This window comes from Oncorhynchus nerka, linkage group LG15 (genome assembly GCF_034236695.1).
Source record: "Oncorhynchus nerka isolate Pitt River linkage group LG15, Oner_Uvic_2.0, whole genome shotgun sequence".
NCBI lineage: Eukaryota > Metazoa > Chordata > Actinopteri > Salmoniformes > Salmonidae > Oncorhynchus > Oncorhynchus nerka.
In genome coordinates this window covers 41140799-41166190 of record NC_088410.1, presented here as the reverse complement: position 1 = coordinate 41166190, position 25392 = coordinate 41140799, and the positions used below count along the sequence as shown (strand labels likewise).

Below are 25392 nucleotides of genomic sequence, written 5' to 3'. Positions count from 1 at the left end.
GTTAGGATACGAACCCATTTTAGGGTAAGGGGCTGGATTGGGGTTAGGATACGAACCCAGTTTAGGGTAAGGGGCTGGATTGGGGTTAGGATACGAACCCAGTTTAGGGTAAGGGGCTGGATTGGGGTTAGGATACGAACCCAGTTTAGGGTAAGGGGCTGGATTGGGGTTAGGATACGAACCCAGTTTAGGGTAAGGGGCTGGATTGGGGTTAAGATACGAACCCAGTTTAGGGTAAGGGGCTGGATTGGGGTTAAGATACGAACCCAGTTTAGGGTAAGGGGCTGGATTGGGGTTAGGATACGAACCCAGTTTAGGGTAAGGGGCTGGATTGGGGTTAGGATACGAACCCAGTTTAGGGTAAGGGGCTGGATTGGGGTTAAGATACAAACCCAGTTTAGGGTAAGGGGCTGGATTGGGGTTAGGATACGAACCCAGTTTAGGGTAAGGGGCTGGATTGGGGTTAGGATACGAACCCAGTTTAGGGTAAGGGGCTGGATTGGGGTTAGGATACGAACCCAGTTTAGGGGGTGGGGTTAAGATACGAACCCAGTTTAGGGGGGCTGGATTGGGGTTAGGATACGAACCCAGTTTAGGGGTAAGGGGCTGGATTGGGGTTAGGATACGAACCCAGTTTAGGGTAAGGGGCTGGATTGGGGTTAGGATACGAACCCAGTTTAGGGTAAGGGGCTGGATTGGGGTTAAGATACGAACCCAGTTTAGGGTAAGGGGCTGGATTGGGGTTAAGATACGAACCCAGTTTAGGGTAAGGGGCTGGATTGGGGTTAGGATACGAACCCAGTTTAGGGTAAGGGGCTGGATTGGGGTTAGGATACGAACCCAGTTTAGGGTAAGGGGCTGGATTGGGGTTAGGATACGAACCCAGTTTAGGGTAAGGGGCTGGATTGGGGTTAGGATACGAACCCAGTTTAGGGTAAGGGGCTGGATTGGGGTTAGGATACAAACCCAGTTTAGGGTAAGGGGCTGGATTGGGGTTAAGATACAAACCCAGTTTAGGGAACCCAGTTTAGGGGCTGGATTGGGGTTAGGATACGAACCCAGTTTAGGGTAAGGGGCTGGATTGGGGTTAGGATACGAACCCAGTTTAGGGTAAGGGGCTGGATTGGGGTTAAGATACAAACCCAGTTTAGGGTAAGGGGCTGGATTGGGGTTAGGATACGAACCCAGTTTAGGGTAAGGGGCTGGATTGGGGTTAAGATATGAACCCAGTTTAGGGTAAGGGGCTGGATTGGGGTTAGGATACGAACCCAGTTTAGGGTAAGGGGCTGGATTGGGGTTAAGATATGAACCCAGTTTAGGGTAAGGGGCTGGATTGGGGTTAGGATACGAACCCAGTTTAGGGTAAGGGGCTGGATTGGGGTTAAGATATGAACCCAGTTTAGGGTAAGGGGCTGGATTGGGGTTAAGATATGAACCCAGTTTAGGGTAAGGGGCTGGATTGGGGTTAGGATACGAACCCAGTTTAGGGTAAGGGGCTGGATTGGGGTTAGGATACGAACCCAGTTTAGGGTAAGGGGCTGGATTGGGGTTAAGATATGAACCCAGTTTAGGGTAAGGGGCTGGATTGGGGTTAGGATACGAACCCAGTTTAGGGTAAGGGGCTGGATTGGGGTTAAGATATGAACCCAGTTTAGGGTAAGGGGCTGGATTGGGGTTAAGATATGAACCCAGTTTAGGGTAAGGGGCTGGATTGGGGTTAAAATATGAACCCAGTTTAGGGTAAGGGCCTGGATTGGGGTTAAGATATGAACCCAGTTTAGGGTAAGGGGCTGGATTGGGTTTAGAAAAAACAAATATATATATATATATTATATATATATTCTACTAGCTTTGTAGTTTGAAATGCAAAACATGTTTAGATTTGCATATATTTTTTGTCAAGCATTCTCAAACTGTGAAAATCTCTGGTGACAGACACGCATTGAAATGTGTATTTAAGCCCTAATTTCTGTCACTAGACTTTCTCCATATATACACTTACATTTAAAAAATTCAACTGGTACCTTCAGACAAGTCTTGTGAGGCTTGTGGGGGCCGTATAGCAAAACAGAGAACGCCATCGTGTTCGTGCGTCTCATCTTTCAATAGTCGTAATAGTTTTTGCAGGCCAAACCGTTCGAACGCTACAGACGTTTTCGTAAGAAGACCAATTTTCGGGATGTCTCATGGTCCGACAAACACCGCTCTACCACCTATTACTGCATATGCGGAAGAGCAACATCGGCAGATGCAATGCAGAAAAAACATCTCTCTAACCTAAACTGATAGATTTTGATGGGGATGTTTTTATTATGCGGGCCGCGGAAATCGGCTCTAAGGGGTCCAACACCTTTTAAAATCAATTGAAGGGCACATTCATATCCTGCTTGACAAAATGGCGGACGATAGATCCATGGATAGATTCCCCTGACTTGGGTATCAAGGGAGAGAGAGAATCGATAGAAGGGGGAGAAGTGATGAAGGACGTTACCAGTAAGGTGTGCCGATGAAGGATTTTCTCTTGGCAATGGTCATCGTGATTTGGGCCGAGACGCCAAAGTCAGCTGCAGAGGAAAAGAAAGACGTGAGAAGCCTGACTTTGTAGTTATATCTACATGAGGCCTCCATTAAGCATAATTAATGATAATTGTGCATTTTTATTAACATGTCGTTACTCACCAATGAATGATTTGTAAATGAGTTGTTTAAAGTCAGAGTTACATTAATACAGTTTATCAGGAATAAATGGCTAATAAATGTCCAAATGCAATGAACAACAGTTTATCATGAATACAGTGAATTTCTAATACACGTTTGATGATGATAAACTATGCATAATTATGCATAACGATGTTGAAATCAATTCAAATCATGCAATGCTCATGTATTGTAATAATTATACATCTTTTGTAAGCTGGCGCAGGTAATATTCCAAAAGGAATACGATATAAAGTGTAGTGTTAGCACTGATACAATTATCACTGTCCAATCGCAGACTCGATTTCGCCTACTACACACATTGAATAGGAAAGCACGCACACACACACACAGAAAGAGAGAGAGAGGACAGACAGAGAGACAGAATGTGAAAGCAGAAGGTGCTCTTCACAGCCAAGCGCAATTAACAGCTTGTCAATCTTCGCCAGGTGAGGATTCACGCGCTCATCAACTTGCCATGATTCATCATATTGAAACACACATCAAAGAAAACAGTTGCACGCCTGGACTCCTTACCTAGTTTGACGTACCCGTTGTCTGTCAACAGTATGTTTGCTCCCTTTGTGCACATAAAAGAAGATCAGAACGTCACAATGGATCTGCAGTTGCATAGGCCTATGGAAGCGCTTAGTACGTTTTTACCTATTCTCCCCCTTCAACAACGTATCAAACGTCTAACTAACTTGTATCTGCACATTTTCAGTGCAACTTCATTTCTGCGGCGGTCTCTTAACAAGGCCATCTATCAAAAGGAAACTTCACAGGGGAAAGACCGAAACGGGAAAAGCCTGGAGTGACTTTGAAAGATGTCTTGTGGGGATTAAAATGGTGGCCATTAGTGTCAGAAATGTTTTTATAATGGCTATTGCACATCTATGCCAAGAAATTCCAGAGGAGGACACTAAAACTACTGTCAATGTAATTGTACATGTCTGGGTAAAGGTGTTGTTGGCCTATTTGTGTGTGCGTACAAGCTTGTGTAAAATGACTTCCTTAATAAAGAGGACAATAACCTCTATTCTATCCTAATCTACACAATGTATTCCTGCTTGAAACGGTTATTGTCCCAGTCCCACCTTACCTTTGTCTTTGTGCACTCTATTCTATGCAATGGAAGCCATGTATTCCTGCTACAATGTGCCATTTTCCCACCTTACCTTTATGTCTCTGTGCATTTTCCCTTTGTTGTGTAGATAGTAGAGACCCTGTGGAGGGAAACATGCCTACAGTGAGTCAGTCCATTGACCTCTTCACAAATAATATCCCATCCTAATATGTTGTCCCTTTTTAGCATCCAACCAAAATCACCACATATACTTTTCCAAAGCATGAGAGCATTGTCATTTAACCAGGAAAGCAATAGTCTGGTTATTATTTTGGGGGATTTCTAAAGATGGGATTTATTATGGTATAATAGTTGTATATCAAAATCAAACAAATCAATGACAACAATAGTCCTTACGATGTTGCTATGCAGGTCGCCTACTGGTTAGAGCATTGGGTCAGTAACCGAAAGGTTTCTGGATCGAAACCCCAAACTGACAAGGTAAAAATCTGTCGTTCTGCCCCTGAGCAAGGCAGTTAACCCACTGTTTCCCGGGCGCCAAAGACGTGGATGTCGATTGAGACAGCCTCCAGCAGCTCTCTGATTCAGAGGGGTTGGGTTAAATGCCGAAGACACAGTTCAGTTGAAGGCATTCAGTTGTACAACTGACTAGGTATCTCCCTTCCCTTTCCTATTGCTAAAGGCTGCTTTCAGTCTCATTTCGAGTGGATGGGTCAAATCAAAGGTAAGAGGACGTTCAAAGGCAACACTTTGAGATGAAAGACGTGTGTCAGAAGAAGAGTGAGCGCTTGAGCGTTTGGAGGAGGCAAACTGAATTGACGTACCTGAAGAGTTTCTCGAGACACGTAGGCTATTTGTGATTCTGTGAGAGGCCCCGTCACTGAAAGATAAGGAGAGACATAGTTGGAGCCTGAGAAGCACACGTGCTTTATTAAAACGTTCCTCGGCCGTTGGTGCCTGAGACAACATCTGGTACCTGAACTCAAATGTATCATGTATATCTTTAATATTGTTTAAGCTAAAGGTCTTACTTGGGCACATATCATTTCAAGCCACATTTGAAGTATTTGTGTCATTTAACCCCAGCATCAAATCACATCAAATCAACAATAGGGTCCACAACTGGATGTTGATCTGACAGCTTTACCTGGCAACGTTAGGTTATTTCAAGGTGATTATTGGGACTATAGAACAGACCAGGCACAACAGAACCCTATTTAAAACAGAACAAAAAAATAGATTTGCTAATGAATTAGACAGAGCTAGATTCTTCTTAGATTTCAATATCATTTATAGTACTATACAGGAAACGGCATATTCTCAATGAGATCGCCTGTATAAACAAATAAAACAACTGTCTATTCAAACATGATCCTCTGGAATTTGCTCGCCCGCCCGTCTCTCTGTCTGTCTTCAGTTTGAGTGAGAACACGCATCATACACCATTCTGCTTCAATCCTAGGCTGTGTGAGGGCTTTGGCCATGCCGTTGAGAGGCTAATCGTCTTAGAGTCTCTACAAAGTAGATTGCAAGCCATGATCGCACCAGTTGATTGGGGTCTGATTAAAAGGTGCAGTCAGTCACATGACAGGGCTAATTAAACTAACGTTCTCTTAGGCCTCTAGGGGGTATATCAAAAAGCAGGGTCACCAAGTTAGTCAGTTCAATCAATTATAACATTCCCATTTCAAGCTTATCTTTCCAAAAAATGATGATGTTAATTCCAAATATTTACACAGGTTAGCTGGCAACTCATTGACCCTGTTTCAATTGCAAAACTCAGTTGAAAATGACTTCCTACCTTTATATTCTTTCTTTCATCAGCACTGACCTGAAAGAACCTATACAGTTGACAGCATACTCCCAGCTATGGTCTACCATACTGCTTTCACCTATCCTCCATGTTCAGATCAATGCAGACGGAGAGGAAGCTATGTTAGACTATTGACATGCCCCCTTGACCTCCCCCGCCACCTGCCTACAGGGCGGGTCTAAAACCTTGTTAAAAATACCCAACATCTAAAACGACTGAGGTTAAAAGGTCCAAGGAATGTAACGACACAACGAAACTACAGGGCATTTCAGACGCCTTCCGTTTCGGGGACCCTCTATTTACACCGGAGACGTAGACGGAGCCTTGGGTTGGGGACATTACGAGCAGCGCGTCGTCTCCGTGGCAGCGGGGAGCTGATATGTGGGAGGCTGAGATCAACGGTACTTGGCGGTGTCGACTGCTGTTCTGTCTCTCTAACGAGGGGCCTCGCAGCCGACTGAGCCCAGCACAGTCATTAAGAGCAGAATCAACACGGTCTCTGTGAGTGTATGTGTGTGCGCGCACAAGTGCGACAGCAGCTGCTTAAGACAGCCGCTCTAATGACCTGTGCTTTAAATGGGCAATCTGCAGTTCAAACAATTACAAAGACGTCATGCCACCACTGCTTTCGTACACAACTCCGGGATGGGGCCTGGAGAAATGTAACTACTCCAATGTATAGATGGATGCTATGGATGAAAGGACTGACCATCCATGACATCAAACTTATAGTTTTAGCCATGTTTTAAACCTATACAGTGTTTGTTTACAACTTACAATGTTTACAAACATTGGAGTAAAACCAGCTTATATTTTGGGTTGTGATGGGGTAAGACAGTTGAACTAAGTGCAAGGCAATTTATAAATTATATTCTTCCCGAATTAAAATGGGTATATATCATCTCTTTTAAAGTCCAAAAATGGATGTAGCAACTGCAGATTCTCCATTTAACGACCAAGACAAGAAGAAGAAAAAGAGTAATAAGAATCTGTTAACTGTCTGTCTGGTTATGTGGTAGGAGCTAGGTTACTTCCTACACGGCAACCGATTCCCTCTGGGCCGTGGCATAAAGTAGTGTACTATAAAGGGAATAGGGTGCCATTTGGGACGTACCCCTAGTAAGAGGGCACCTAGCTTGAGTGAGGAATTAGCTTAAAACCACACACTGAAACGTATTGAATTTGGCTTCATCGTACCGGTTGAACCAGCTGTCATTTTTTCAAATATGTGTGTGTATGTTGTTGTGTCTACTTACCATGATATATGTCTTGTAGGGACCCTCCCCCACAATATTCCATACATATCCATAATTTATCTCTCCTGTAAAGAGCAAAAGGAAACAAATGACATTACAATTGATACTGTACGTCTCAAAATAGTCTGAGTAAAAACCAAATGCTAGGGGGCGGGGTGGAGTCTGGGGGGGGGGTAGAGCGAGAGTATGAAGAGGATGACTGCTTTTGGGAGTCTTTTGTAGGTCGTGACACAGCATGATGCGGTTTGGCTATTAGGCCACAACCGCCCTCCGGGCAACCAATGCGTTGAAACTTCCCTCTTTTCAGCCCCTGCAACTTCTCAGTATGGCCACCCTCCACCTCCCCTTGTCTTGAGCAGTTCAATACAAAGCATTTCCCTAGAGCTAGCAATTAGCCACATCGCTAGCTAACGTTAGTGCGGCTAGGTTGGACCAGAGGCTCTGACTGTAGCTTGACTGCAGTGGAGTAAGACTCCACGCTGAGCCTGTGTGTGTGGTGTGTGGTGTGTGTGTGTGTGTGTGTGTGTGTGTGTGTGTACTTCCTAGCCTGTAAGTGGCTGGGAATTGACTGAGCCAGGGCACGGCTTGGAGGAGGGAAGGGTAGGGTAGGTTAGGGATGGTGACGGAGGGAGCGCGGGGTGCGGGCCTTTAAATATGCTACCTTAAGTAACTGCCAAAGTAGGCCACGATGTTAGAGTGCTTGCAGTCCTTCATCATGACGATTTCCTGCTGCACCACCACAAAGTCCTCCCCTGTGGAGAGACGGCAGACGTGAGAGAGCAGGTGAGGAGAGAGACAAATTCACATATGTACATAAACACACATTTATAAACACATACACAAACACACACGTATGTAAACACACTTGAATGACTTTAAAAGGAACTTCAGTTGCTTCTACATGAATAAAATGGCATAAAATAAGTTTGAATTATTAATTTTTTGATGCAGACACACGCTTAAACCACCTCGCTGAACCAAAGCACTCTGGCAAGACTAGCTGGGAACTAGAGTAAGTAGACTCCTCTCTGTCTCTAAACAAGTACCAACTGTGCATTAGTCTGCATACTGACCCGGATGTGCAGAGATAATGGCTCGGAGGATTGATTTAGCAGAATCAATGCGTTATTTGTAATCTATGCTAGTCCCTTTTGATGAAGGCATCTGTCAAACTGGCAAAGCTATCACTGCAAACATTAAGCTCCACACCTCCCAAATGAGGACCATACATCTCAGAATCAATGAGCCGCACGACGTCCAACTACGATCACTGAGGGGAATCAATTCCACAGATCATAATTACACAGGCTGGGAATATTCAGTTTGGCAGCTTGTCAACACCACCAGAAGGCCAGTGTTTCCCGACACTCAACGCTATTCTAACGCAGGGGAACGTGATGGGCTTGGAAACTGGGGAAATAGAAACCAATAGAAGCTATGTTTTGGGGGGGGGGGGCTGTCTCCTTGAGGGTGCACTCAAAACACACAATCAAAACACATGCACACACACTCACAGATAAGACATTCTCTTAATGACAAGGCGGCAGTGAATAGCCCTTGACGAAAACCCGCCGGGGATGCTTGCTTTTCGTTTTTAGCAGCTCTGTCAATACGGGATGCGTGCTGCACATTCAAACCCGGCGCTCTCCATCAGCAAGTTAGCACTAGCACTGTTGCTAGGTCAGCGCATTTCTCCCAGGCAGAGCTATCGAGCGCAGCTCCACCCGATGCTTCTTCAGAGGAAGAAGCAGGGCACCATTATTGGCTTTAACGAGAAATGACTGCCCATGAAGCTCTCCCTCGCCTTCGATTGGCCCGAGGGACAGACAGCGGGGCCTGGTTGATTGTCGAAAAAAAGAGATTCTCATCCGATGTCCCCTGGGGTTCGTGGACCTGACGGCGCCGATCTGGGCTGACCTTGATCTCCGTCTCGGGTCTCAACGTCTATAAACGTGTGCGCCGGGACAAACGCTTTGGAGGAGCGCGAGAGAGAACAAAGTCACTTTAGTGTGACTGCTGGCTTAATGATGGACGCTCCAGGCCTCATTAAAAAGCTGATCATTTATTTTTTTACACCTCCCTCTATCTCTCTTGCCACTATTCAATATTTCTAAGCCGGTCGCTTGCTCCGCGTTCAAAATTCCTTCTGTAGTCTCAATGAGAGATGAAAATAAATATGTATGCCGTCTTACGTACTGGCTCATTAACATGTATGTAACGTGCTGGATATGCAAGGCGAGGGTTGTCTATAGCGTTGGCGCTGCAGCAAAAAAAAAAAAAAGAAGAAGAAGAAGTTTACTCGAACCCTATGATGAATGAAATATCGGTGGGGGGGGGGGTTTGCGGGTCTTTTTCTGCTTACGGCCTCCTCCTGAGGGAGTGTCCTAGGATTCACTTTCAACAGTGACCAAGGTCAGATGGCCCTGGTGCTTCCTGTCGTGGTGAGCCTGTCCTTCTCCGGTGACGCGGTGACATTTTTCCAGCACAGAGGGGATTGGAGAGAGGAGCTGACTGTGTAGGATGCTCTGGGGGTGAAGTTTCCCCTAAGTACAGATCCAGGATCAGCGTCTCCTGCTCCAATCATAATGTTAACCATTCGTTGGGAAAAGGCTAAACTGACCCAAGATCAGTGTCTATGGGGCATGTAGGACTGGGGGAGAAGCCTACTACTGACTGCAATCGCCTCTATGTGCTAACACCAAAGGAGTGACTTTGGATAAACTCCTGCACACTTATCTCGAGCTTGCCAGAATCAGTCTTTGGACTCAAAACAATTTCTAAATATGTTATATTTAGAACACAAGTGGAGGTGTACTGGCTTATTACAGAGATATAATGTAAGCTGAATTGCCTACATGTTGTTGTTTTTTAAGTTAAGAACATGGCGTTAACAATGAATCATTCTAAAAGTTATTTTTTCTTCTGTCATTCATTTACTCTTATGTATTCTTTTTAATCGCAATATCCTACAAATACATGGAATGAAGTATTAATCTGCAGTTACAAAAGAGTGTTTAATATTTACATTCTGGTCACTAAGACCTTACATATTGTAACTGTATGGACCAAATGGTTGTTTTTTATTTGGGCTATTTAGCAAACAGTTGTGAATGTTTGGCAAGGAATAAAGACTTTTATTGCTGACCCCAGAAGAGTAGAGCTTACCTTAGCACAAGGATAATGGAATGCAGTTGCCCTTAAGCTCTGACATAAGGTCAGTTTCTTTGCAGCTTTACCCCCTGACCGGTGCAGTTTACGCCTCTGGTCAAATGCAGTGCACTATGCAATAGGGTGCACCCTTTGGGATGCACACATACACTGACAGCAAGCAAGGACCACATAATGTGATGGCTGTACAACCACAATCTCATGTTGGCTAACAGAAAATGGCTTAGAGTTGGCAGATACCATGGACGACTGGAAGAAATCAAGGTTGTGCTCATTAGGTACCAAACGGAAGAAAAAAGGAATTCAAAAACGGAATGCTCATTTTGGTTTTCCGTTGCAAAATGTTTTCAAACTTTTCCCGTTGCGTGCCCTAATGAACAGGATCCAGATTTGGTGGAGGGGGCCTTATGGAAACAGATTGAGATCTATTGGAGCAGTTACACAGATCTTGGCAGCCTCTAAGCCAGATTGTTGGGCTGTACATGGACAGCACAAAGCACAAGATGAAGATAAAGCCTGGCAGCCAGCCCAAATGAAAAGGAAACTGTGACAGAGATGCCATCTGAAAATCAAACAGCACAAATTAGAACAAATTGGAACAAGTAAAAAAAAAAGAAGCAAATATTAAATTACTTCTTTTAATTCTGCACAGCACGCCACTAAAGCGAGATAAGCCAATTAGACCAAAGCAAACTGTTGCTAGGGAATATTAGTTGGGCTAAAGCTTTGAAAGCATCCTTGGGAAACAGTTTTACATTTGAGATTGAAACAGACAGGCAGATATAACAAGGTGCTGAATATGGTGTCCGGTGTTGGTTAACTGTGACATGTTAGAGGGTGTTAGCCGCCCACCCTTGGGGTGTGTGTGTGTGTGTGTGTGTGTGTGTGTGTGTGTGTGTGTGTGTGTGTCCACTCCACACACTATGAATAGTCAATCTTTCAGCCTATGTCTAGCCTACGTAGGTTTCCATGGTCCTGGCATTGGCGACACACCTCGAGCCATCGACCCTGTCGCCACGAAACGCACTCCTGGACATCATGGCGACATCTGTCAAGAGTGCCAGCTGCCCTGGCCATGATGCGTACTGACAAGCACCTCCATGTCACTCCACGCTGTCACGGTGGATTGTGGCACCTTCCCCTCGTGTTGCCGTGCTGTTGGCATTTTAAGAGGTAGGGTGAAAACCTTGGCAGCATGAATGTTAGATGGGGTTCCTGCACTGCGTTAGCAGGAATGGCTAATAAGAGACCTCCGGGCCGAATTCCACCGCATGTGGTCCACCTGATAAATGCGGGCACACACACACACACACACACTCTCTCCCGCTCTCTCTTTAAAGCTTCTGACCACTTTCCAGCTCCAATTGTCACCATCAATCTAGTTAACCATCAAAGGCCTGTCAAGTGCATTCTCTACATCTAATGCACTGTAATAAGACAATAAGCATTTTAACCCTAAACATCCGCAAGGGAAGTTCAAACGACATCAGAAACCCCATCTTGATTTTTTTTTATTTCACCTTTATTTAACCAGGTAGGCCAGTTGAGAACAAGTTCTCATTTACAACTGCGACCTGGCCAACAACACAGAGGTACACATAAACAAATGTACAGTCAATAACACAATAGAAAATCTATGTACAGTGTGTGCAAATGTAGAAGATTAGGGAGGTAAGGCAATAAATAGGCCATAGAGGCAAAAATAATTACAATTTAGCATTAATCCTGGAGTGATAGATGTGCAGATAATGATGTGCAAGTAGAGATAATGGGGTTCAAAAGAGCAAGAAGATAAATAACAACATGGGGATGAGGTAGTTGGATGGGCTATTTACAGATTGGCTGTGTACAGATACAGTGATCGGTAAGCTGCTCTGACAGCTGATGCTTAAAGTTAGAGAGGGAGATATAAGACTCCAGCTTCCGAGATTTTTGCAATTCATTCCAGTCATTGGCAGCAGAGAACTGGAAGGAAAGGCAGCCAAAGGAAGTGTTGGCTTTGGGGATGACCAGTGAAATATACATTCTGGAGCGCGTACTAAGGGTGGGTGTTGCTATGGTGACCAGTGAGCTGAGATAAGGCGGGGCTTTACCTAGCGGAGACTTATAGATGATCTGGAGCCAGTGGGTTTGGCGACGAATATGTAACAAATGAGTTACAAAGTCCCCACCCAATGGGCCCCAGTAAAAAGTAGTGCACTATATAGGGAATAGTCATTTGAAATGCAACATTGAAGTCACTGGAATTCCAAACAACACAGAGAGGTCACAGTACAGTGTTCTTTTATGATAAAGACTCACACACCTAACATTGATGGTCTTTCATAAAGGGGGCTTTGAAAAAAGTGCCTTGAGTGACTACATGCAGAAGACAATGATACTCTGTAAGGACTGCTTACAAGGTAAGGTTACAAATATGTAATTTTGTCATTTGGCTTACTATCCCTTTATATAAATAAAACATGGTTAACAGTCAGCTGTGGATGATAATACAACTGACACAAATCAAATGTTTGAAATGACCATGGCACCACGAGCACAACCTAAAAATATGCCACAAATAAACCCCAAATCAATTCCTGTTATTGTAGAATTATGCAGTGTCCTTACAAGAACGGACACACGAAGGGAGAGGAAAGTTGCAGCAAACCAATAGTGCCTCTTAACGTTAGAAGCGCTACGACAGAGGTCCCCCAGTCCAAAAGCCTTGCAGAAATACTCCAGTCTTGTGTAAAGCCGCTTCCAAAATGGATCCCTAATTCCCTATGTAGTGCACAATTATTTCATTATTTTCTAAATAGGGAATAGGGTGCCATTTGGGACACACGACCAAAAGCAAGGCAGGAGCTGTCACAGCGGATATGGTAAAGAGGTGGTTTGACATTAAAAGGAGAGGATTGGGAGAGTCAGGGGGTGGTTCAATACTGACTGACCCCTCAACCTTCCACCCAAGAATAGCTTTGGTTGTTGAAGAACACACTCACGTACAAGGACAACAACACACACGGCCGCACGTGCACACACACACACAAAATTATGAAAGTTAACATTGGATAGCTACAGATGTAGTAACTTCATTTGAGCCAGTTTGCTACAGCAGGAGAATAATCCTGCAGCAACAGGAAATGTGAATTATTATAATTTATGGACATTTTTGTAGGGGTTGATATATTTTCTTGTAAGGGAAAATGAAGTCTGAAATGTCAAAGTGGAAATTACAAACTTCAGAAGCCTTTTTAAAACCGCAAATACACCACACGTTTTAAATGTCCTGTATTGTAGCACTATTCTCCTGCAACAGGTTAATCAAATTATGATCCTATTCTGTACTGTAGATTTAACGGACTGCCTGAAAGTTGAATATTAGTGGTAACACACACAAGCGTGCTTCACATGAGCAGGGGCTGTATGTAGTAGTGTTCATTATTTCTATAGGAGCTGGTTCTTCCTGTCTGAACTCTTAACGGCCGCAATGTCAGATGGTACCCCACAAGCCCCAGGCTGCATATCTGTACACACACCCGCACACACATAGATAACTGCACATAATTTTGCGCACACACACTCACGCGCACGCACACTCACAGTCCATCAAGCCTACCACCTGCTGACACCCAGTCTCACAAGCCAAACTCAAAGTGAATCCCTGTTGATTTATAGCAAGAAAATGTAAGTAAACATTTCTTTAGTCTCTAGCCTAGCCTACACCCACCAGTTCCCAGTCCCTGGGTTGGTTTGTCCCAACTATAGCATCAACAGTTAACTGTAAAATGAGTCTGAAAGTTGACTAAGACCAAAATGATGTATCGAGTTGTTGTTTGATTCGGATTCTAAATAGCACCATACCTATTAGAATCAGTAAAATACCAATATAATATCATATGACTGTACAAAATGAGAATTCCACATGGACTCCTAGCCACCCTTTTGTAGATCTGAAAGGATTGGATAGGTATAAGCAATAAAGTAATAGCTCCACTGAGTCATCAAATACTGTCGTGATAAGGCTTACATCTATCCGAACCTCTCCGATTTCATGTTAAGAGGTGTTAGAGTGATCGGTGGACTTGTCGCAATGGAGTGTTTCCTTAAGGTTGCGTTATCACACAGAGCAAACAGCCTTAGCAAATGAATAGATTATGATTACTAGAATGGAACCACAAGAGGTTGGTGGCACCTTAATTGGGGGGAGGACGGGCTCGTGGTAAAGGCTGGAGGGGAATGGTATCGAATACGTCAAACGCGTGTTTCACGTGAATGGAACGTCATTACCAAACTAATTCTAACTTTACTTACATATTTACATTTACGATCAATTCAACCTCAATAGATGACCTAATCCACGTATCATAGACAGGAGACAGAAATGGCCGTAGGCTAAAAAAGTTTGCATCCGAGAGCTAGTTTGCTATTATTCCCACATATGGAAGCAACAGAGCAGAATGCAGTTTAGAGATTGCAAGAAGACTGATAATGTGCTATTCATAGCAGGATTCAATTGCACAACTGACCGGTGACAGATTATCACCAAACACAAACCAACTATAATTAGGCTGTTTTATAGTAGCAATTATGACTAACTGTGGACCAATGAGATAGTCTGCTAATGCTAACTAAGAAAAACACTACAATAAAAATTGCTTTTTGGATTGTTAGACATCGCCTCTATAGGTTATTGGAGAAGTGAGTCAGTTGGCTTATACCACGCCTAGGTTATCCTTATGAACAAGGTTGTGTGTGTGTGGGGTGGGGTCAGAATTAGGGCTGCAAAATTCTGATAACTTTCCCAAAATTACCAGGTTTTCCAGAAATCTCAGTTGGAAAATTACCAGAATAGGGATTTTTTTAAACCCTATTCTGAATATTTTGTGTTAGTGCTGGGCTAGAATAAAAATGTGTAACCCCTGAGGGTGTCACGTAAATGGACGAGCTGCACTGATGTAGAGTAATAGGTAACACTTTGCCTATGGAAGTCCTGCAATCTTCACACATTGTTGCATCGTGACAGGATGTGACATTCAATGCATTTTAATAATACAAGGCGTTTGAGCTCTGTGTTTCACTGCTATGCAATAATGTGAAATTGCACGGGATCCCTCTAGGGTACTTACTAGCAACAGCTCTACAAGAATATCAACAGTGTTACTTTAAGTTTTTCTGAATAACAATTCATATCCATCATTATCATCTTATCAAATTATAAGGACATCTTGGATTTTGATGCATTCGATATAAGCAGGCAGCTTTTGAAATACCACAGAGACTTCAAATCTGATATTCCTCTCTATTCGAAAATGATAATCTTATTGTGGCGCAGACAAAGAGCTTTTGGCCGCAAGCTCCAACAGGTTTACTCTTAACACTCCAACTTAATCAAGCCCAGCCATCTGAGGCTGAGATGAAAGTAAATCTGGTCTGATATGGCTCCCAAGGCTAGCTCCACTCCACATTCCTGGCCTGACGTGGGACACATTCCATTTGGGACGCAACCAGGCCTGCCTGACTATTATAGAAAAAGTCCCAGATAAAACACACACACCACTCTCATCTAAAGCGATGGGTAACAAATGATAAATGGTAGGCATGAAGCAGATGCCTTTTACGCTAATAAGGCCGGTGTGTGGCCTATACAGGATTTAAACCCGAGCAACATGCTCCAACCAACATTTGCATAACCCTTTTGTATTTTGCCTAGGGTCAATTCAATTCCTCCAAATGTTTAGTGGGTCTCAGAAATAGGCACAGAAATGACTGGAGAAGTATGATGGTGGGGGAGAGAAGATTTAAGTAAGTCAAATTGAATAATAGGTCAGGAGAGGCTGAACTAGCTGAGACAGTGAGTTGAGGTGTAGGGTGACGTTGCCCCTCGACGCTAAGCTTGGGTCAGTTTTGTATTTTCCCCACTGATTGGTGGAGGGCAAGCTGATCCTAGATCTGTACGTAGGGAAAACTTCACCCCAGAGTGTCAGAAGATGGAGGCAAAGATTCTTACCGGGCTCCAGTTTGATGACCTTGATGGCCGCCAGCTCCCCTGTGGTGACGTTCCGAGCCTGGAAGACAAACAAGACAGAGGGTGAGCACATCGACCAGTCTCCACACACAGAAAACCACAGGTGATCGATGGAGAGCTGCCCAAGAGCATACCTTGAGGAGGATGTGTTTTGGAACCGGGGCTCGACTTAAAAAAAGGTCCAACGGAGATGTTTTTATCTGGACATAAAATCATTTCTGTGTAACAATTAAGTACCTTACTGTGATTCTTTTTGACCATTTTAAATGAAAACAAACAAAAATATTTTCTTAGCAAAGAGCAATTTCTCAAGCAAGAATTTTGCTATGACTGTCGAGGAGTGGTCTGAGTGGGGAGAGGAAAACTGAAAACTAGCTGTTACTGGTAGACTGGTTTTGAACTCTAGTTCTCATTGGTCTATTAACTAATTATCTACCTGGTGTCAAAAACTCCATCTCACCAAAGCAGGCTGATTTCACAGTATTATTCCAACCTCATAGTGTGGAAATCATGTTTGACTGCACTGGGCCTTTAAATAGCTACAGATAAAACTTGCATAGTCATGATGACTCCGGTTTTTCGAGATACTGTGTATTCTGGTTTTTATCCCAACCTGACTAGTGCGGAATTGACTGTCACAAGGAAAATCATGGTTCAGGTGTTCAGTGAGAAGATATTCAAGTCATTATGGATTGAAAACCCGGTTATTCAGGATCAGGGAATGATCATTTAGATAATACGTCTATTTTATTGTGGAGACATGCAATAGGCCAACCTTCAATACAGGTTATTACTAGACGGGGAAATCAAAACACGGAAAAGAAGCATAAAGGCAGACATTTAGCCGGCATTTTCAAAGGTTAATCGAAATTGGTTTAGGATTGAGGTTGAGTTTATAAGGGGTGAGTTAAGGTAAGGGTTCAATTAGAGCTAGGGTTAGGGTCGGGGTTGGGGGTTAAGGTTACCACTGCCAAGCATTAAACATGTATCGCCACTCATCCCGTTCAGACTGCACTCTCAAAAGGAATTTCTTCCACAAAAGCACAAGGGGGGCAGTGGATGGAAGGCATGGGAGGAAACAAGACGCAGGATCAATGACCCGAGTCTATATTTCCACGCCTTCTATCTGCTCCACCATCAGATGCAGAGAATCCCAGTTTAGCAGCAATGTGATGAGCAAGAAAATCATTCACCGCAAAATGGAAAAAAAAACTCTTCAGAGCCAGCAAGCTCACATTGTATGTTACATTCATGAAGGGCTGAGCTTGGAGAGAATGGCACATAAAATGAAAACGCCAGCAGGGTACAGTCTTAAGATACTCAAGTACCTTTGGATAGACGTACTATACAACATAGCTGACCCTGGGAGAAAAGTTAATCAAGAATCAATGTCATACTTATAATGACATCTTGGCATGTGTCACAGCAAAGGTGACACTTCTGCGCTTCTTTTAAAGCGATTGGAAAAAGCAACACATTGATTTTCCACAAAAGACAGTGAAAAATATTAGCACACGCACACACACACACACACATATTAAAACCTTGGTGAAATTGAATACAAATTTCTGCGCAGTCTTTCACTAATGACCTGAACGCGCTTTGCGAAAAACACCTCCAAAAGGTTAACTAGCACCTTATGGGAAACGTAGACCACTCGGAGATCAATAGCGGGATCAACCGCACTGGTGGTGTTAACAGGCACTTCTACCAAAGGTCAATATCTAATTTCGTCGAAAATGGCAAATCATATGGGCCATTACCGCATGTTAAATGCAAACTACGCCTGTGACGTACAACGACCACCACCAGCACACCGCCCCCACCTCATCCCACCCCCACCCTAAGGTGAGAGCTGAGGACCGTGGGAAACCGCCCACCGGGTATCGACCAGTGCCCTTGAGGGGACGAAGGGAGAGGAAGGGGCTGGCTGATGATGATCATGTCACAAGGTCTTGGTATGGTTAAGTCCATTGGGTTTCCCCCTCTGTCTAGTTTCTCCATATCTAGTTAGATACTAGAACGGCACCATCATCTAGCCTTCTGGAGTCAAGTGGCCATGTTCCAATACATGCATTTGAAGTTGTACAGTATGCTGGAACGGGCAATCAGAAACAAGTCGCTGTCATGTTGATCCACCTAACCAGGCTTTTGAGATTTCTGATCGTCAAGAACAAGACTCAATAGCTCTCAACGGGACATAATTCTAGTAACCCTGAACCAAAAATAAATTGTAAACTATTTGATTAGGTTCTGTGTGAGATAGGAGCCGGAAAGTATTTGGTTACTGCATCCCCCTCTCCGCAAGTCTAAGGGTCCAAAACGTCACCTCCCCTTCCGAAATTCAAAGGATGCCCCCGCCCTGCAAAATTGTGATTCCTCAATATAACCAGTGACGCAAACCCAGTGCAGTGCAACAATGTTCCTCGCTAGTTGCCGCATCCCAAAGTCTGTTGACGGACGTTACGTGAACATTTATGTACCGCACTCTGTCCGCGAGGGATTAAAGCAAATGAGCTTAGAGAGTACACACTCTGCAACATTCCACAACCAACGTTAGCCTCCTACCGCCGTCACGGTGGTAAAGGAAAAGGAGGAGAAGCAGACAGGTCATGAATCCTTTACTCTGACTGGCCCCCACCTAATTCTTCTCCGACCTCTCTACGAACTTCAACCCCTACTCCTTCCAACCTTCCCCTGCAGGCTGCCCATGCCCCTTTTCCATCCATTGGGAGCACTAACCCTACCCCAACCGCTCCAGCGCCACTCAGCCAAGGCAACACAGGGTCAAGATAGAGCTTTCCCCTCCATCGGGAACGCTGACCCAACTCTCCTCCGCCCCAGTGCCATGCACTCAGCCAAGCTCAGGCAGCACAGGCGCAGGGCACAGCAGGCCCTTTGGCTACCATCTCAGGTAATTACAGCCAAAGAAAATACATCTCAACATAGGCCAAAGCGACACGGGCCGCAGGGGCCACAGGGTTCACACAGACTGTAGAGCAGAATCTGGAGCGACCTGTTCTTTACACCAGGGCAGTATTTATTTCACTGCATTTTGAGCAAACGAGATAAGATACATGTTCAAGGCAATGTGTAGGCCTGTTGCTTTTGTCTGTGGTCAGTTACAGCGGTTTTGTGATGTTTAATGTGTGATGTAATTACTGTCATTGTTTGTAAGAACAACGGATGGAAATATAATCCAGAAATGCAGTGAGACATGTTGTTTTTTTGTGTCTGATCAATCTATTCCTGAATGTCAACACTCAAACATCAGAGACATGTCAGGAGGGAGACTAAAAAGAGGATGTTCGGGGCAGACACTTCTGTCTTTATTGGGTCATTTAATGTGAAATAGGAGCAACTAATGACCCTGACGTTGTGGACTTTTCTGAAATGTAACCCATAGAAATGACCTTTGGGGGAAAGATGTTTATTATACATTTCACATCTGTCTCCAAATGGATTGAGAAATAAGTCATGTTTTGTTCCATTCTGACACAGAACGACCCTATTTCCCTTCTGCATGCCTGCTCATAGCAGTGCTGTGGAATTCCACTCACTTCCTGGTCTGTGTGAAACAAGAACTACCATTGATCCAGCAGCTTTATTTACAAAGGGAGTATGACAGATAGGGGTAGCTAATGCTAAATGCTAATCTTTCATGGTGAGGAAAGAGAAGACCTCTTTTGAACTTGTACTGAAAAATGTTACAGTGGAGTGAAGGCATCCATGAAGTATTTAACATGTTAAAGGGACAGTTCACCCAAATTACAAAATGGCATGCATTGACTTGCATTGTACTTATGCCTTAAATGCAAAAAAGTTAGCACTTGGAGACAGTCGCCAGGTAAACAAAACCAAAACAAGACACCTTGTCCATAGACTGCTTACAGGGTAAGGAAACTAATATGTAATTTTGTAATTTGGGTGAACTAACCCTTTAGCATTTTCCTGAGTCAAGTAAAACCGGTGTATGGTTTTGCGTAGCGACCTTTATAAAATACCAGGTAGACTCCCGTCTGAAATAGACAAACCACAAAATGTTTTACAAAAATACAGCCACAAATTTTTCAGGCAGGATTGATAGAATCCAGGCCACTTTAATGTCAACAGTGTACTTCTGACTTTGGACAGACACTCAGAATGACATATTTATAATATAATAAAACATGTCACTTAGCAGATGCTTTATATCCAAAGCGACTTATTGTTTATTAAGTGCATGTGATCACTGCGGGAGTTGCACAGGCGATATTGACATTGCTAGCTCAATGTTTGCTCAACTTGCTCAACTTCAAGGCCTGAGGAACAAGTCTCAAAAACCCAACCCTAGGAAACAGTGACTAGGGTCTGGTTTCAATAACAGACTGTTTTGGCAACTTCGATAAGGGGGAAAAAATGTCCAGGGTGGTTTCTTTTCAGACAGACAACTCTCCCAACAAATCACGAGACAGATACGCCAGAACGTTGCAATTCGAAACCAAAGTTTCCAGACAAAACCTTTGCAGTGGTTTTAGTGAAGGTAGCTGAAGCAAACTAGCCACTTGCGAAACGTACTCATTAGAAATAACCTCTGTGATCTCCATCTTGCTAGATACTATTGTGTATTTTATTCAAGCGGATAAGATCGTGATGTGGGCATTGATGTAGTTACTCTATACCTAAAGAGTCCGTCATTGAAACCAGACCCTAATTATGGTTGCTTAGGGTCGGGTTTTCAAGACTACTGAAGAACAGGTCCGTTAAGAGCTGACAGAGAGGATTTCCTCAGCTTTCCAAACCACAGGGTCCAAAAGGGAGAAAACCTCTGTGTCCAGCCTCTCACACCTTTGGGTGACAGCTCTGTGAGAGGGGGGTACGGAGCACGCTGGGGCGTGCTTCTAAACATTGCAGATAGAAATAGAATGAATAGAGCTGACAACTCCCTATTCTACTGCATATGACAGATAATCCAACATGTTCTACACAGTACATTTCTATCTGAACATGCATCCTCCTCAGGCCCCTAGGTCAAAGTCTGTGTTTCACTTTGTTTTACAGGTCTCTATTTAGGCTACTTGTCAGTCATGTTAATGAAATGTTAAACAATGTTGTGGTCCTCTGTAGCTCAGTTGGTAGAGCGTGGTGCTTGCAATGCCAGGATAGTGGGCTCGATTCCTGGGACCACTCATATGAAAAATGTATGCGGGTATGACTGTATGCATTGGATAAAAGCATCTGCTAAAAGGCATATATTATACATATAAATGGTAATTGCATATTAATGACCCGATAATTACTTAGGCTGCAAAAAAAATTACTGATCCTAGATCAAGGACAAAATAAACTGCTAACTAGGGATGTAATGATTCAGCGATACACATTGGTCCTGGTTCAAATGTCCCAAGGTCCCCAAACTGATCCAAATTTAGCATGAATCGGTCATAAAATCGATTCAAACGTTACGAATCGGCGGTGCTCATAATACTTTCTACCTTCTGAAAATACCTCATATTTTGTGACAAGTGATGCGTCCTCTCTTTCAATGTCGAACTAAGCAACTGTGTTGACAGTCATTGATGTGCAAGTAATTTTACATGCCAAACAACTCAGGCATTATCAGTCGCCTAGTCAAACTGCGCTCGGTGCACGGCTTAGCACGCTGACCAAGAGGTAGGCCGCGCGTCACCTTCAGCATCAAAATGTTTGTAAAATGGCTTGCGCATTATTAGGCTTTATTAGTTGAGTGACAACTAATATAATATGCTAGATTATTGTAATCAAATGCGCGGTTGAAAAGTGTTTTTTACCGGAATAACGTAGCCTAAACTACCGCCTGAGAAACGTCTCATCTGGCTGTAGCAGCATACCTGCTGATCGGGGCTTAGCTACATTACATTTAATGTTCCGGTTTACCATCAGCAATAGTTTTGGTCATTTTTAGATATACAGAGTAAAGTTGATCATTTCATGAGAACAGAAAACAAACGGTTTGACATGGGGGGTGAAATCCAAAGTTGTGCCTTATATTCATTGGCTATGTCATATGATTTTTTTTAAAGAAAAATATTGATTACATTACGAGCTCAAACACTTTGAATCTGCAAAAAATGACTAATTAATTAGTGGTTGATGGTGATTTCAGATCGAAAGTGGAGGTAGAAAAAGCAAACATTACCTCCCTTGTCTGATAGTGAGGTGGTAGATGCCCTGTTTCCCGTATGGCTCAGCACAGGTGCCTACATTACACATGTATATAATTCTCACACACAGACAGACAAACAGAGAGAGAGAGGTCAGCTCAGAGAGATCCAGCTCAGAGAGGCCCAGCACGAGTGCCATCAGTAGCCGTTTTGAATTTAGAATGGAAAATGAATGTATTTATGCAACAAATGTTGGTGTATCGAATCGCACCGAACCAATTCAAACTAAAACGTATCATTTCTGTATCGTTTCAGAGGCCATGTATCTAGATACGTATCGAATTGTCTTGAAAGGGAAAGATGCACATCCCTAATGCTAACCATAGTCACAAAAAAGGGTAGATGGGGAACCGAAAGGGTGCCAAGACAAGAAAGGAGGCCTTTTATTATTCTAAGCATTTGACTCCTGAATAGGGCGGTTTTGACGATTCCCGGATGTGGATACAGTTCATACAGAGTGCCTGTGAAGGAAGGTCTAGTGTGATTTCAGTGTCTGACCATTAACTCCATTCTGAATGTTAGAAATATTTATTCATTATTTAAAAGCTCCTTTATAATGCCTACATAGAGGTGTCATAAGTATGTCATTCAAGCACAAAGTAAGGAGATGGGTTTAGGGTCTTGTGCTTCATACCAGATAGAATCTGGTTATGTGACATCATTTGTCAACTTCTAATGTAACGCCAATTATGTAGTGTTTATGACAACCTTATGTAAAACAAAGTGTTAGGCTATTTTAAAGCAGTAGTGACATAAGCATTTATGAACCGCTAATATACCTCTTATGAATGTGTTATGAAGACCTTATGTAGGTACCCTTCAAATAAAGCACTGCCTAAGACGTATCAGAGCCAGGTGTGTTCAAAGTCAGGGTCATGAGCCCCGGTTGGTCCGCATGGGGAGATTCCAATCTCGGCGCTGTGATAGCGGAACAGGAAGGGACAATGGCCCAGTTGTGGGACTCGGGTAAATAATTGATGAAAAATTCCAAGTGTGAAAGGATTGGGTGACAACATTTATGAGAGTTCGCTGAGGAAAAGAACATTGGTGCCGTCTTGTGTTTCGCAACAGGCTTTTTATACAAAAGACAGTTAATTGATACTGTAAAATAGATGCTTTGTATTCACACATGAAAAGGATGGCCTCACTGTCTCCTAGCTAAGGGTAGACTTTTGATTTTATTTTCATACCATGAGAAAGACGTACCAAGAGATATGTAGGCCTACCGGGAGATTAATGGCGAGAGAGTGATATCTCAACAGAATATGTATCAGATTAGTATCTAATTGGCTAGGAGGAAGAGAAGAGAGAACAGGAGAGGCAGAGACCGAGACAATGAGAGAGTGAGAGTAGTATGTGGTGTGAAGAAGGCAGGCCAACAAGGATCAAGACAAGAGGGTTAGTAAGCTAAAGTGTTAATCACCTTAACCAAATCAAGCGCATCCCCCCCATAGCCGTGCCTCTGGACAGCTTAAATGGACTGAGATGACTGGATGCCAAGTAGGCTCTTCACTACACTCTCTCTACACAATGGCTGCTGCTGGACCACATCCAGTCAATGTCTATTCAAAGTTTAGCCCCAAACTTCAAAGAGTTCCGGTTGAGCTGAACTTGGGGTGTATTCAGTGCACACCGTAGCAAAATGTTTCGCAACGCGTTTCTATTGGACAAATTCAGGTAGGTCCCTCCTCGTTTCATTTGTTTTCTTCTGTTTAGTTTTTAGTGAATACACCCCTGAAAGTTGAGGTAGCACATGAAATGCAGTACTTCCTGAAATGCAGGAAAATCAATGGCCCTGTTGGAATATTTCAAATGCATCCTTCCCTCCTTCCTTTCTTTAAGTAATCACAGATCAGAATTGGTTGGATCAGTGAAGTAATGGGTGGTAACCTTGCTTTCATCTGTCCAATCACTTATAGATCTGTTGATTACCTCAAGGAAACAAGGAAGGATGCATTTAAGTATTCTAACAAGGCCATTGAGTTTGAAGGAGGCCTAACTCTGTCTGAGGAGATCTGCTTACGCAATCCATTTCACAGTTAACCACCACAGCCCTTAGAAAGAGAATGAACAAATTCCACTCAAACCAGGACTGCGACGCAAATATGCAGTGTCGCCATATTTCCTTTAGACCCACACTCTGCCTCTCACTATATCTCTCTTGTTCACTTTCCCTCACTCTTTTCTCTATATATTTATCCATCTGCCTCCCCCACCCTCCTCCCCTCCATTTTTCCATCCCCCAACTCCACACTGACACACTCCCTCCCCAGACAATAGGGCTTCCTCAGATTGTTGAAATCAATACAAAACCATTTTCTAGACGCATAGAAGCCGCAGAACTATCAAAACAACCCGACCCAAGCCTGATGTACTGTCCAAACAGGCAGTTCAGCTATTTAAAAAGGGAGTGGGAGGGCGGTATCCCCTCACTTGTCAGTCTCACCTTAGGAAAGGAGAAAGCAGGGACAGTGAGAGGCAGACCCCTCTGCTGCTCACTCCCTCCCTCCGTTGAGACTGACCATCAGATGCAGGCACCATCAGTCCAGAAAAAAAAAGCTAATTATTTCAATGTATGCTGTGCCTCGCAAGTGATACAACTGATCTATTTTGTTATCAAAGCTCGTGTTTTGGAATATAATATGGTCTTAAAAAGAACAATATTGTCAGGCCAAGCACATAGCCAATATGCTCTGATAATAAGTTCAAACTCCCGAGGTGACAAGGTACAAATCTGTCGTTCTGCCCCTGAACAGGCAGTAAACCCACTGTTCCTAGGCCGTCATTGAAAATAAGAATTTGTTCTTAACTGACTTGCCTAGTTAAATAAAGGTAAAATAAAATAATACAGTATATACAGACTACTGCACAAACTTCAGTCCTACATAACTGTTTTTATTAATGTTGCATAGGCTTATATTTTTTGAAGTCATGTTTAAAAAAAAATCTGAGCAGTAGCTTTCGGCTTGCTTTATAACTGTGAAAGTGATCTGGACTCAGAAAATGTTGGTGATCACTGCTATAGACAGCACAAGCCTATGGGAAATAGTAATTTTGGCCGCGGACGTCACTGTTACTGTATAGAGCAAGTTTTCAAGGTGTTTGTGGGGGCTGCATGTTGTGGTAATTCGGCCATTTTGTGGCTCCGGGGGAGTTTTCTATACAGTCTGCCAGGTGCA

General features: G+C 43.4%; 1 protein-coding gene across 3 annotated transcripts in view; it reads right to left on the bottom strand.

Moving 5' to 3' along the window:
- LOC115142667 (mitogen-activated protein kinase kinase kinase kinase 3-like) overlaps positions 1-25392 on the bottom strand; it is a 76582-nt gene that overhangs the window by 34369 nt on the left and 16821 nt on the right. For 2 of the 3 annotated variants that reach the window (XM_029682300.2, XM_029682301.2), the window contains exons 2-8: positions 16014-16071; positions 7515-7605; positions 6854-6918; positions 4609-4664; positions 3876-3923; positions 3235-3277; positions 2492-2564 (exon numbers count right to left, since the gene is read on the bottom strand). In XM_029682300.2, the coding sequence (XP_029538160.1) occupies positions 2492-2564; positions 3235-3277; positions 3876-3923; positions 4609-4664; positions 6854-6918; positions 7515-7605; positions 16014-16071 (434 nt within the window). Of the gene's footprint in view, positions 1-2491; positions 2565-3234; positions 3278-3875; positions 3924-4608; positions 4665-6853; positions 6919-7514; positions 7606-16013; positions 16072-22188; positions 24372-25392 lie in introns of those variants that run through there. The other variant, XM_029682302.2, reaches the window with a different exon arrangement.